Source organism: Rhea americana, unplaced genomic scaffold (genome assembly GCF_003343005.1).
Source record: "Rhea americana isolate MKP2758 unplaced genomic scaffold, rheAme1 scaffold_352, whole genome shotgun sequence".
Taxonomy (NCBI): domain Eukaryota; kingdom Metazoa; phylum Chordata; class Aves; order Rheiformes; family Rheidae; genus Rhea; species Rhea americana.
In genome coordinates, this window is record NW_028186482.1 from 417,543 (window position 1) to 431,299 (window position 13,757).

The 13,757-nt window shown below is 45.9% G+C and overlaps 1 protein-coding gene across 2 annotated transcripts; it reads left to right on the forward strand.

Moving 5' to 3' along the window:
* The first annotated feature begins 64 nt into the window (after positions 1-64).
* Positions 65-10,944, forward strand: SRPRB (SRP receptor subunit beta). Of its 2 annotated transcripts, XM_085311986.1 has the most exons (8): positions 65-218; positions 385-479; positions 850-927; positions 2,705-2,787; positions 3,757-3,893; positions 4,925-4,979; positions 8,462-8,688; positions 9,993-10,944. In XM_085311986.1, exons 1-7 carry the CDS (start codon positions 104-106, stop codon positions 8,676-8,678), a joined length of 780 nt encoding a protein of 259 aa, XP_085168112.1. In that variant the 5' UTR covers positions 65-103; the 3' UTR covers positions 8,679-8,688; positions 9,993-10,944. The 2 variants fall into 2 exon arrangements, with proteins under 2 accessions (XP_085168112.1, XP_085168111.1); XM_085311985.1 differs by having other exon boundaries at positions 8,462-10,944.
* The last annotated feature ends 2,813 nt before the right edge of the window (positions 10,945-13,757 follow it).

Genomic DNA, 13,757 nt, shown 5'->3' on the forward strand with positions numbered 1-13,757 from the left:
CGGCGGAGGGGCGGGCTGCACTTCCCAGGAGGCGGAGGGAGCATAAGCAGAAGTGACGTAAGCGACGTGACGCGACGCGGCAGCGCCACGTGTGCGGGCGGCCATGGCGGCGGGTGGACTGGAGCCGTACCTGGACTCGCTGCGGCGGGAGCTGCGGGCCCCTGACCCCGCTGTCCTCTCCGTCCTCCTGGCGCTGCTCGTTGTGGCCCTCACGCTGCGTGAGTCGAGTCCCCGGGCCGCGCAGGGGCGCTCCGCGGTCTGCCCCAGCGCCGTCTCGGCCGCCCTCGAGCCGGCCCCGGCTTGTGCGTGAGCCGTCCGGGCTTTCCATAGGAGCGCCCAGGTGCCGCTAGCGGCGGATTTAAGTGAGTTTTCTCCCTTCTGCAGTGATCTGGAGGTTCATCCAGGGCAGGAAGAGCAGCCGGAAGGCGGTGCTGCTGCTGGGCCTTTGCGATGCCGGGAAAACACTGCTTTTCGCCAGGGTGAGTGGCGACCGGCGTCTCATTGTGGCTGCGAAAAAAGCCAACGTGAGGAGGAGGTGGCTTGTGCGCCTTCCCGTCTGCTATCTGGCCGTCTTCCCTAGTGAGGTGAAGACGCTCAGTGGGATTTACAGGCCCACCTTGTTCCTTGTTTTTAAAACATGAAGATTCATTATATAAGTACAGATTTTGTTTTCATTACTGGGTGTATTTGAAGACTCTTGAGGAAAACAAAGTTATAAATGCTAAGATTTAAAGTGGATGTTTGAAGTGTGTTACTGTTTAAAGATCACTTTACATTTCATCAACTCAGGAGTTTAAGACAGTGTTCCTTTAGTGTCCTTTCTTGAAAATGTTTGATTTCCCTTCACAGCTGTTGACAGGCAAGTACCGAGACACCCAGACCTCTATAACCGATAGTTCTGCTGTTTACAGAGTCAGCAACGGCAAGGTGAGCAGGCATTTGTTTGATGTTTCATAAATTTACATGAAACTGTTTCAACCAGCTGATACCTTTGTTTCTTTGTGGTGAGAATGAAGTTGATTTCCTTTGTTGAGCCTGACTTGATTCTATGTATGTTTCAGTCTTCCCAGCTTGAAATCAGTCCCTAGTTTGGTCCAAATCTAGGATAGGATTTTTCTGCAATAGTCACTGCACACTGGAAAGGCAAGCAAAAAATTGGGAGGTATTAGGGATTCTTTGGCTATGCAAGTTTTTTTTTTCCTATCAGAGTGTGAAACTTGTTCAACTGAAAGCCACAACTGTGTGTCGTTTTTGGAAAGACAAGTAAGTGTGTGGATGTGTAATTTTTTTTTTATATATAGAAAAAAAGAGCTGCTTTTGCAAGCGGAATAAAATATGTAGTACTGTGGAGACAGAGGCCTAGTTTGGAGCGGTAAGGAGATATATAAGGGAACATTCCATCCTGTTCTGTTTATTAACTTGGCAGTACTTTCTGTCACTCCCAAGAAAATCTACATTTAAAAACTTAAGCAGCTTTGAAAAGACTCTCCAGTTGAACTTTAGATAATCTCAAAAAAACTTTCGGTTACTTTCAGTTTCTGGGCTATATAACAGACCAAGTTTTTTCAAATTTATGATGCTCTCTCTTTAGATTTAGAAATGTTTCTTTTCCTGTTGCTGGGTGAACACATAATGGAAGAAACTGGCAAGCTGGCAGAATGTTAAGAGCTGGTGAATGTACAAAGTGAACTGTAAGGTAGAGAATGTTGCATTCTGACAATCTTCAGTGACAGTAGTAGTAATAATAAGTTTAAAAACTTAGCAAAATGAAATTTTTTTAAGGTTGGGCAGACTGATAGGAAATATTTGGAGGGGGAGAGGTGGAAGAATGTTGTAAAAGAGATGGCTGCTTTTGTGATTACTTTTTTTTATTATTATTGCAGTTAAGGTTTCCACTAAAATCCCAAAGCAATAAGTAGATAGTCTTCTGTAGTGCTCTCTCTCCATCTTGAGAACATCTGGAGTGGTACTCAGAAAGATGACCTGGTCCTACTTAGCCACGTTTTGCTTAGGAACATGTGTGAGGAATTCTCTTTAATGTCATTGCTTTGTCTGGCGGACTGGAAATAGGCATTCACTTCTTTCAATTCAAAGAATGCTTTGCAAGGGCATTTCTTCCTGTTACTCCCCCCAGATTTAAGTGTATTTAGGTGGAATTGTAGTTGGATAGATTGTGTGTGTGAATACAGATATCTTGATTCAGAACTTGTGGGATCAGCATTACGTATCAGGAACGTGCAGGACAAGAATTTGTGATTGTGATGTGCAGAGATCTACTTGCTGCCAGGGGCAGCAAATCTGAAGGTGTATTGAGAAAGATGACTGATGAAGCTTTGTCTTTCATGCTGTGTCTGTAGGTTAGTTGGAGGGCAGAAACTGTGAAGGAGAAACGGGTTGGGCTTTCTCTCTTAAGTCATGCTCCATCTGCTGGATGGTTTGTTGGTATTGGCTGCCTACTTACCAAGTCTTGGCTGTGAGTGTTGCTTCCCAGCATTTCTTTTGCTTATTAGAATTGTTTGGGCTGGGGGAGAGACTTTGCTTTGGCAAGAGTTATGTGCTTCTGTCCTGTATGAGGATTCACCAGCTCACTTCTGCCCCAGCACCAAGCTAACTGGAATCTGCTATGAAGATTGTATTTTCCTAGGCCTTGAGGACGTGTACTGCTGATCACGTGTTGCTAATATCTTCTTTCTTCTGTCTCCAGAGTGCTAATGTGACCTTGATCGACCTCCCAGGCCATAAGAGTTTACGGCCTCAGTTCTTGGAGAGGTTCAAGGCTGCAGCCAGGTAACTTGTAGGAGGCTGACAGGTGGCAGGTGATGTTATTGTGATTAACTAGATGATGGCATTGAGAATGTGATGCACTGTGAGCTGGGCTGTATTCACCCCATGCAGGTGATGCCCTGAGAATCATTAGCTGTGCTTTGTGGTGGTGAAAGTTGATTACTGTTTGGCTTTCTGCACTTGCCTGAGTTTGTAGTGGGTCAGGAGGCAAAGGGCATGCAGCTGGGAGGGTCAAGGGTTGTGTTACATCCCTAGGACAGAGCAGCAGATTTCCTGCTGGGGGCTGTATGTCAGGTGTATTTTGCTTATTAGAAGCAAACTGCGGAAGATACCCTGCTCATGGAGAGAAGAGGAGGTGATCTGGATCCTGCTGTTGTCACATGCTAAGACTGTGCCAGCTCTAGGGCTTTGCAGCAAAAGTGTCAGTCTGGCATTCTGGTGAAAGGGGATCTTTGTTGGCCATACTTCTTTGTTAGTCCTGTCTGGGGACAGGTTTGGTGCTGCATCATGGTAGAACCCCTGATCTGTATGCAGCACCGTATTTCCTTGCAGGTCAGTATTGCATCCAGCCTTCCATAGCCCCAGATGGTGCTTGCTTAGCTCAAGGAGCCTGTGGTAGGAGAAGCAGAAGTTGCATTCCCAGAGCTTAACTCAGTGTTTTAACGCTCTTCTGATGGGAAGGTATTCAGCCTACAGGGGCTTAATGGTGAAGGCAACTGTACTTTGACACTGGCTATTGGCAGTGATGTTTATGCAGTGAGATGCATGTTTGCATGCCCTACTGAGCTTTAAGACTAGATCTTCCAACACCCTGGTCTACCCTGGCTTTTACTTCCAGAGAATCTCCTCAGCTTTTGGGTTGAATGAAATCAGGTCTGGAAATGAATGTGTTAGTCTAGACTGGAATATCTGCAGTGGCCAGGTGGTTACAGAGCTGCTGGCTCAGCATGTGTTCTTTCCCCTTTCCTCCAGAGCAATCGTGTTTGTGGTGGACAGCGTGGCATTCCAGCGGGAGGTGAAGGATGTGGCAGAGTTCCTGTACCAGGTCCTGGTCGATAGCACCATCCTCAAAAATGCGCCTGCATTGCTGATTGCTTGCAATAAGCAAGGTATTTGCTGTTGTGCAGAATAAAATAGTGATTCAGTCATAGAGTAACATGGGTTTATGCCATGGATACTGAATTCTTTAGGAAATGGAACTTCAGCAAAATGAAGGCTGGAAATTAGCTGTAGGTTCAGAAACTACTCAGCAGGAACATTTCTAGTAGCTATTAGAAGAATAATTAGGTCAGGTATCTCAAACAACTATGCAAGTAGGCACCACTCAAAGAGGAGCTGCAGGTGTTTAGATAGCTTTCTGGAAGGAAACAGGAGCCTGTGCAGAACTGTTTTCCTGGATCTGTGGGCAGCAGAAAGTAGGATCCATTTGAGCATAGTGAGCTACCTCTGTACACTTGGTAACCTCAGTCTCAAAATCAGCTGTTTATCTGCCATGGTTACCTGCTTTCTCTTGCTTCAGTGAGCAGGAAGATTCAGTTACTGAAAAGTACCAAATTTTCAAATCTCTGTAACTTTTCCAGTGGAGGTCAGGTTTCCTCTGTAATGATCTGAAGCTTTCTGTCAGAACCAGACTTTTTTTAATTATTATTTTTTTCTTCGTTATTTCCCATAGGCATATTAGGACTAGCATGGGGCCTTCAGGGGTCCATGTGCCATAGGTTAAAAAGTACTGTGCTGAACTCTGCAAATGCCAGAACAAACGCCAGAGTTGGGTCTGTGGGTGAAAGATCACGCTCTAGCTTCTCTATGAAGTGACTTACTGCCCTTCTCCCAGTGAGCAAAAAGAAAGACATTCCATACATTGTATCAGACTTTTAGCTTGCTCCCATTTATGCCTGTAAACCTAGAGCTCCAGTGTCATTTATCCTAGCACAAAAACTGCTGACTTCATCCTGGTGACTTTTATGGTAGCACGGTATAAACAGGCCTTGCTGTACCTGTTAGGCTGGTTGTGCAATCCTAACACCATCCCACTCCCCAATCTCATCAGGGTCTTGTTCTGTGCAGGATTTGCCTTGTCCAGTCTTAAGAGGGAAACAGGTTCTGAATTCTCACTTAAACTTTTTTTTTCTCTTTCTAGATGTCACAATGGCAAAGTCAGCAAAACTTATTCAACAGCAACTGGAGAAAGAGCTGTAAGTGGGAGATGGGATCTTAAATGCGCTGAACACCTCTCTTCTCTTTTCTTTCTACCTCTTCTTGCAGTGCTCAGCAAGCTCAGTACATAGCAAAAAAGAGCAGTCTGTGTAGGTGTACCCAGGATGAGGAAAGACTGACCCCCTGCTAAAACATTAAGATCTAGTAAGATTCCTGTCTGAACCAAAAAAAACCAAACCCCCCAACAACCAGTAGATACAAAAAGTTCCTTGCCTCCTTGGAGCTGTAGTTTGGAGCAACATCACTGTTTTTTCCTGCAGGCTGCCATCCTCCAGTCAAGGGATGTCTCTTGTGTCCTAGGGTTCTGTCTGCTTTGATGTACAAGTGGAGTAGCCTTCTCAAATGTCAGGCTTTCTGTGAGTGATATGAAGAATTGTGTAGTTCTGCTCAGTTGTACAGGCAGATGCGGCCTTTGATGTGGGCCACTGACATGAAACGGTTTGGAGTGCAGAATTGCAGAGATAATGCCCTCTGCTCTGTGGTTGGCCTGCGTAGTTGACAGTCTCCCTCACAACATTATGGGAGCCTGGTTGGGGCCCTTGTGTTACCATTTTCTCTTGCCTAGGAGAGGAGTATTTACCTGGAAGACAAGTGATGTACAATTCATTGCTAATCTTAGATTTTAAAAGCAAGTGGGAGGAGGAAAAAGTAGATATTGGCTGCTGCCATATTGTAAGCTGCCACCTGAATTAATTACAACATTATCACTTGCAAGTTTATCCTGGAAGGGTGCAAATGGAACATGATCTTTTAGCCCAGTTTAATCTTTGTGCATGAAGAGTCTGCCTGATATGAATCCCATAATTGTAATGGGGCCAAATCTACTGTGGGAGAAATCTGGACAGCTCTCACGCAGTTTGTACCATGCCATGTGTGCAGGCATCCTCTACAGACAGCTATTTCAGGAGCTTCACCTACAGCATCTGACAGATTTTGCTCCCCCTGCCCATGCACAAAGCTGGATGGTCTGCCTCTCTGTTCCTCACAGGACTGGTTTGCAGGATTGTAGATAGCAACGAGGAGCTCTTCGAGTCACAAGGAGTGTAGCAAATGCATTTTCATGGGGCAAGGCTGTGTTGTTGTTGGTCCCTTTGGCCAGCAGATGGCAGCAGGGTTATTTGTGCTCCGGAACAACTGATTTTCCCTTTCTTAAGGGAGGAATTAGTTGCAACATAGTCAGTCTCTCCAGGAAAATAAATTTTGCTTCGTTCTGATGTTGGATGTTTGCAGTTATTTTTGTATAAAAGTAGGATTTTTGAGTTACGTATTTTGTCCCCTGTTAGGCAGTGTGGTTTCAACGGATTGGCAAATTGCTGCAATCCCCTTGCTAGTACTTTTAACATGCTTATGTGGAAAACTCAAGGAAATGCTTGCTCTCTTATTCCTCAACTCATGTTTGTGAGGGGGGAGGCTTTGTTCTTTCCTGTGTCTTGTTATTTGAGCTCCTGTCTGTGGAAAAAGGAGTAACTGTGGGTGAGAGAGCAGGCATTGCCAAACTGTCACACTGAAAAAGGTTTAGCAATTCATCTGCCTGGTTCTTCTAGTCAGCCAAAGGCCTGGAAAAGAATGCTGTTTGAATCTGTTTCTGATGAGCCGCTCGACTCCCCCAGCGCTGGCCTAGCTTGGGACCAGCAATCACAGCAGATTCACAGCACCTCCATTTCCATTTGTCTGTTTCTTCTGCTTGCACTGCCTCCAATTTGTGCTCTGCAGGAGCAGGATGCCTGGTGAATGGGTAAGGGGGTCCGTCCTTCCTCCCTGCACACGGGAGGGCACTGAGGTGCTGCAAAGCTGAAGGGTGGGGAAAGCAGTGACTTTGCAGCCTGGGAACCTTGGGCAGGGATTGCTTACAGGAGCAGTGGGGAGACTCCGTCTCTGTCTCTACCCTTAAAGGCATTCAGCACACTCAGTGTAGTGGGCTGAACCTCTTCTTGATTCCTGATGTCCTGGTGCCTCTCTCTCCCTGGTTACCTCTTAAACTGGTGCAAACCTTGAGCATCAGGGCTAAACAGCTTTTTAGCTCCAGGCACCTGCAGTCAGACAAGTACCTCTCATAGACTGGATTCAGCTTCTACTGCCAGAATTTCCCTTTGCTTTGTAATGGTGCATGTATGAGTTGAGACTAGTGCTGTCACTGTTGCCTCGTCCTGCACTCTGTTTGGCCTGTTTGAGCTCATACATGGGCTTGACTGCAGTTGTGCCCTGCTCCTACTCCAGGGTTCTTGCTGAGAAAGACTGATGATTAGAGTTGGAAGTTTTGCTTTGCTGAGGAAATGAGCAGTAGCATTTCCTTACATGAGCCCTTCTCACCTAGAGAGCTGTGTTTTGGGGGGAATGTTCCCTGTGACAGCTGCTGTACTGCTTTGAGGACCCCAGGATGGTGTGGGGTGACCACTGGAAGTGGCAGTGAACCCACTAACAGTGGATGCCTGTGGTAGCTGGTGTGCAGTCTCATCTGTCCTTCGAAGCTCAGGGTAAGCCTCCAGATCCCTGACATCATGCCATTGTGGCAGCGATACCTTGCAGGGAAGTGTGTCCACTCCTGAAGCAGGCATGACCTTCAGTCTCTGCCTTTCCCCCTCTCAGTGCAACTCAAGGGTTTTTCCCCTCCCCCCCTCCTTTTCCCCCCCCCACCTCTTCTGGTCTTAAATTACAGCCGATTCAATCTGTAGCATGTATGTTTTCATGCTTGTGTCGGATTACCTTCTTTTTGCTAAGGAAGGATCAGATCTGGGAAAGGCTGAATGTGTTAATCCACTAGCTGAATAAAAGCTGAGTAAATTTATTCCTCTAATTATTCCTCTGTAATCTGCTTAGTATGTTTCAGGCTATGCTCTTTGGCAAGCTAACTGCATTGGTGGATAAGGAAATCTGCTTTGCACCAAGATGGTGGTTGTACTTTTTAAAGTGATGCTACTTCTGCAGCAAGAAGGATGTGGTGTTCCTGCTTGTTAGGCTGCCACTTTCTTCCAGAATAGGAGACTTTGGGAGCCCAGATCAGTTACTAGCTCAGTTTGCTAACTTCATGCTCTTGTCATATGGCAGTATCTATCTGATCCACTGTAAATATGTGTAGCTTCTAGTGACTGGTGTTTGCTGTGGGGATATTGGGGAAATAAAGACCGGGGTATTGCTGCCTGACTGTTGATGATGTTTATTGTGGAACAGAAAACCCACTTAAACACAGTCTCTTTGAGGGTCTTCCTCTCCAGTTTGCTGTCTTAGGCCTGTCTGCAGTTGAGCCTTCCAACAAAGAACTGGGAGAAGTGGCCAAAGTACCTGTTCCTATCTCTGTCTTGCAGGACAAAGCCATGCACTGGGAGCCTTCTATCCTTGGTGTAGCTGGGGTCCTGTTGACAGTGTAAGGTCCAAAGTGTCCCAGCAGCCATGTTGTAGATGAGTGCCTCTGGGCTGTTTCCCGTGATCACAGTTCTTAATTCTTTCCCTTCTTTTTCCACAGCAACACCTTACGAGTGACTCGCTCTGCAGCCCCCACCAGTTTGGATGGCTCAGCTGCTGGGGGCTCCACTCAGCTAGGCAAAAAGGGCAAGGATTTTGACTTCTCCCAGCTGCCCATGAAGGTGGAGTTCGTGGAGTGCAGCGCCCGGGGCAGCAAGGGAGAGGATGGAGACGCCGACTTCGAAGACCTTGAGAAATGGCTGGCCAAGATCGCCTGAGTGGAGGAAGGCAGGTCCACACAGAGATAGGGAGATGGGGGGTGTGGGGACACTGGGGGATTGAGAAGAACAGGATGGGTTTGAGATACTCAAATCTCACCTTCCCATAGAGGAAATGTAACCTAGAAACCAGTGCTGCAGTATCTGCCTCCATTGCTCATGGGCCTGGGAGCAATATAACATAATTGCTGATGTGATTTCATCTCAGTGTCTCCATTACACTGCAACCTTGTTTTACTCTCTTTCTCTGAGATCTGGCCCTCTGGACTTTGATCGCTTGAAGTCTTTTGGCTTTTAGTTTGACAGTTGCAAAGCAAATTAGGAAGGGATGCACTGTCCATGGAGTCTTTTGGAGACTGGACTCTGCATGTCCTGTTCTGCCTCAGTTTAGCATTGCAGCCCTATTACCTCTTGGAGCTGCTGATCACTACCTGGTCCATACTTCTTTCTCCAGTCTCTTGCTGGTTGAGAATACTGCACATATCATCTGTGCTGCTCTGGCAAAGTGCATAGAGCAGCTTTCTGCTGGGCAAGCATTGAGGAGAGTATAAAAGCTATTTTTCTGTGTCTCCTCCCTCTTTGTTCTAAATTTGTGCGGTTATTGTATACCAAAAGCAGACTGGCTGTGCTGTCTGTCTGCTGCCTGTTTCTGGCTGATATGCTTCAGTCTTTGAGTGATTGCTGCTGTTGGACAGTTCTTGAGAACTTTTTATTAACTTGGGGGCTCTAAGTCCTGAAAGTGTGTTTTGGTCTTTCCCTCCATATGTTTAGCTCTGCCCCCATAGACATGTATGCACACTTTTCTAAGTTGTAGAGGTATAGTAGATAGCTTAAAATGATGGGGGAAGATGCATCCATATTCATATTCATAGCTTCAATTTCAGTGAGATCTATCATGACAGGCACTTGCTGTGCAGTCACTGGAGCAGGAGACAGGCAGTGATAGTAGTAGAGACCTTTTTTGTGTGTGATTAGTCAGCAGTAGTGGCAAAGTGAGGGGGAAAGTCAAGGAGCTGCTTGCAAGGGAGGTTCCTCCTCCTGAGGAAGATCCTCACTGAAGAGGAGAAAGGTGAGTTTTCCCAGTGTGTTCTTGTTTGGGATGTTTAAAGGCAAAGCTGCTGCTGTGGATGTGATATCAGCTGTTAATCTTGCAGGAACATTCAGAGAATGCTTGTTAGCTGTCTAGCTGTCACAACGGCATGTGTGGGCTGCTCTGAGACTTGGTGGAATGACAGAGGGATCTGATACAGTATCCTTTAGACATTCTGAGCTTCCAAAAGGTCTTTCTCTCTGCCTGCTCCTATGCTTTGTTAGGGGGTGCTGTTCAGGTGGAATCAAGACCTTGATGCAGAGCTTGGTTGAGTATTCAGCTTCCCCTTCCAGAACAACAGCCTGAAAACATCTTTGGAGTCACCCCGCCCAGGACCTTTGTGCTCTGATGGAGTTCATCTCTGTACATCACCTATGTATGGATGATTGTTCTGCAGGGTGTGGTGCTGGGAATTGCAAAGTCCTCTTACATACAAGTTTTTTCTCCATTTTTGTTTTATCTTTTTTTTTTTAAAAAAAAATTGGGACAGGAAGGAGTTTGTGGCTGTTTTTTCTGTCTCTGATTTGATGCTTCATTACTCAGAATTGATGTATTGTGCTCTTTCTCCCTTTCTGGGCATTCTCTACCTTCCTTTAGCATTGCCAGATATTAGTTGTGATGAGGAAAGCCTGTCTTCTGCAAACTCATGCTCATAATAGAGCTGGTTTTGTATTTCCAATCTTGTGAATCCTATGGCTCTTCAGGTGCAACTGGCCCATTCCTCAGCAGCTGAGAGAATGGTGTTTTGGGAGCACTTGAGAATAGCCCTGGGCAAGGGGCCCTGTCCTCCTGTATTAGGAAGGCTGGAGGCTGATTGATAACAAGGAGCAAAGCTGAGGCAGATGTTCTGATCAAGCCTGAAGGCACCTTGTCCTTATAGGAGGTTGTGGGGTGGAGGATTATATTTATGTAGAATGCTATATGCTTGTTTCCAGCAGCCAGAGTTGTCGGAACATGTTTGTCAGGCTTTGAATTCAATTACTGAAGCCCCTTCCTGGACCTCATTTGAATCCGTAATGCTGAAGCAAGAGTATTACTATCTCTTTGGGTTGTTACTGTTTGCAAAGACCTGCCTCCTTGAAAAGTAGAGGCCTTTGGTAGAGTAAGGTTTAACAAGGCCCTGTTTAAGTTATTCTTAATTAAAGTTATTCCTTAAATAAAAATGTTTGGCTAAAATGTTTGTGTACTCTTATCAGTTGATTCTCCAGTCCTTGTTTAGTCTGTCTGGTTTGGCCTCTGCCTTGATTCTTCTCAACTGTGTCAAAGCCACATGGGCTGATACTTTGCTTCTGTCGGACATGGTGTTGGAGAAAAACCTTCCTGTTTGGTGGCCAGATCTATGTTAGTCAGCTGTCTCCTGTACCTCCATGCGCAGAGCTTTTTAGTGTTTTGAGTTCCTCCTTCGTTAGGGCCTTAGAGGGTTGATAATCTAAGCAGCAAAGAAAATCCTGGGTTATTCCTGGGTTTTAATGCAAATAATCAAGCCATCTGCAGTGAAGTGTGCACTGCTGTTGTGGTTTAAGTTGCAAAGCATTTCTCCTGCTCAGTAGCAGAGGTGGCTCCTGCCCCCTGCAGCTTTACAGCTGGATGGAGAAACCACTGCTTTCCCTGCACGAGGGTGGCTGTGAGGCTGCGTATGCCAGCACTCTGTATAAGGACTGTGGACCAGGTGCTCAGCTGCTGCGTGGCCATGTGGCTTGCCTGAGGCTGTGTCCTTTGTTAATTGTGCTAGTGCCAGGTTGGAGGAGTGGAGCATGTCTTAGGCTGCTGTAGAGCTGTGTGTGTTCCTTCAGTCGCTCTGTGATTCGCCTGTTTTAAATGTTTAGGGCTGTCCCTCGCCAGTGGGTGAGGGAACAAAGGGCGAACCAGGAACTGAAGTTTTCTCTGTTTTCACAAGCTCTGTGTGCTCCTTTTTTGCTGTTATGTGTAGCACTTGCTCCCAGTCTGGAGCACGGCCATTGCTACGGTTTTGTGCTGGGGCAGGTGTTTTTCCAAACACCTGCCCCTGCTCCATAGGGAGAAGATGCTTTGCAAATGCACAAAGTGGTAATGCATTCCCACAGGAGAAAAGGGTTTCTTCTGCAAGAGATTTTTTTTTTAATTGTTAACTTACCAGTGATAGTTCAAGAAAGAGATCCCTGGCTTTTGGGGAGAGGGCTTCTCTGGAGGACAGAAATGGAGTCTGTGGAACTACTCTGAGTAACAGTCTTGTATTTTGATGCTAAGCAGATATATGTACCACCTGCTTTACAGTATATGGGCTGTCCTGGTATCTTTGAGACCAGGCTCTAGAGCTGTGAATTCCATGACACTTTCTTAAAGAAGATCCATCCCATAAAACTGCAGATACTAGCCAGTACCAGTACTGCAGAGGAAGGATGCTTCTGGAGAGTGAGCAGCACAGTGAGATCTAGGACAGAAGAAACCACAAAAAAGTGGAGGAGAGTGTGCTGAAAACAGGCGAATGCACCTGTGAAATGGCTTCAACTTACTTGAGTCTCAAGAACCTAAATTAGGAATTTTCGTGATCCCAGTTCATGAGGTGGAGTCATGTAAATCCTGGGCCAGTGCTGCTGTGGGAGATAGCTGAATCCCAGTAATGGGACTGCTCACATGGCTGACCTTTTGTGTGCTGTGTGTGCATCACTCCATCCCAAGGGCATTTTTCCTCATGCCTTCATGTTTTCAAGTTGTGCCCTAATGATCATAGAATCATAGAATTGGTAAGATTGAAAGGGACCTCTGGAGATCATCTACTCCAACCTTCAAGCAACCTTCCAGCCCACCTACCATGTTAAATCAGGTACTGAATAACATGTTGGCTGGTAATTTTGACTGACTTGCATCCTATAATTTCCCTCTTGTTGACAAGTGTGCTGCAGCACCTGCAGGATGCTTTTTCTGTGCAGCATCTTGCTTTTTCAGATGCTCTGAAAAAAAAATGCATTTTCATGCTGGCAAAAAATTTGTAACTAATTCCTGCAGCATTTGTGCAAGCAGAATTGGGGGAAACAGGAGCAAAGCACAGGAGAGGAAAAACATTTCTAGAGAGATGCAGAGATTATGGGGGAGGTATGTTGTGATAGAATGTGTTTAGTTTGGAAATTTGCTTCCCTCTTGAGTTTCTTAAGGAAAAGAAAAGCAAAAATAATACACCACTTGGAAGCTGGCTCCCCTGCAGTGGGTTCCAGTTAAACCACATACATTTTGTACGTTTGGTGGTTATGGTCTGATCTTAACAGGAAAATGGGTGATGATTACCCTCATGCAAAGTGGGGCAATTCGCTTACCTTTCTTTTTAGCAAAAATAAACCTAGGGGAAAGCTGGGAGACTCTAGAAAGTATTTTTTTTCCAACTTTTCCTCTGTGCTAGTATGCTTATTCCTTAGGGCTCATATGGCGGGACTAGTGCATGTAACACTCATGTTCATTTCATTGTGACTTGCCAGATGTGAGCTCCACTCAGAGATGGCTACTCAAAACTGGAGTGAGCTTTTCCATTCCTGCTCTGGAAACAGGCAGTGCAACTACTTGACCTTTTCAGTGCATAGATACATTGGCTAGCCCTATCTGCACTCTTTGGAGCAAGAAGCTTCCCTTTGCTACTTGCAATTAGCTTCCCAGGGCAAAACCAAGCTACCTTGCTCCTACAGAGGATCCTGGTTAGCACTTGCATAGGGACTTGACAGATGTCTACTGTGACAGCAGCTGAGGTGGTTTCAGTTATATCTGTGAATATGTTCTAACAATACCAGTGAGATAAATATAAATGTGAGCTCTCTGCACATTCTACCCCTGGGCTCAACTAGGACCATATAGAAAGAAGATGTGCTATGCCTCCCTAGGGAAAACCCCTGCTATGTAACTTAGGGCCACTATGGAGACTGACAGACACATGCACATACCCAAGGCTGGCTTATTTGCAGTGTGCCTTGTTGCACTGCTTTTTTATTTGCTATTATCTACTATTTGCTAGCAGTAGATGGTGT

Excerpts from the sequence above, each read along its gene's own strand:
- SRPRB (XM_085311985.1), top strand. The coding sequence starts at position 104 with ATGGCGGCGGGTGGACTGGAGCCGTACCTGGACTCGCTGCGGCGGGAG. Across the intron at positions 480-849 it reads AAACACTGCTTTTCGCCAGG|CTGTTGACAGGCAAGTACCG; the intron begins GTGAGTGGCGAC and ends TTCCCTTCACAG. Across the intron at positions 2,788-3,756 it reads AGGTTCAAGGCTGCAGCCAG|AGCAATCGTGTTTGTGGTGG; the intron begins GTAACTTGTAGG and ends CCTTTCCTCCAG.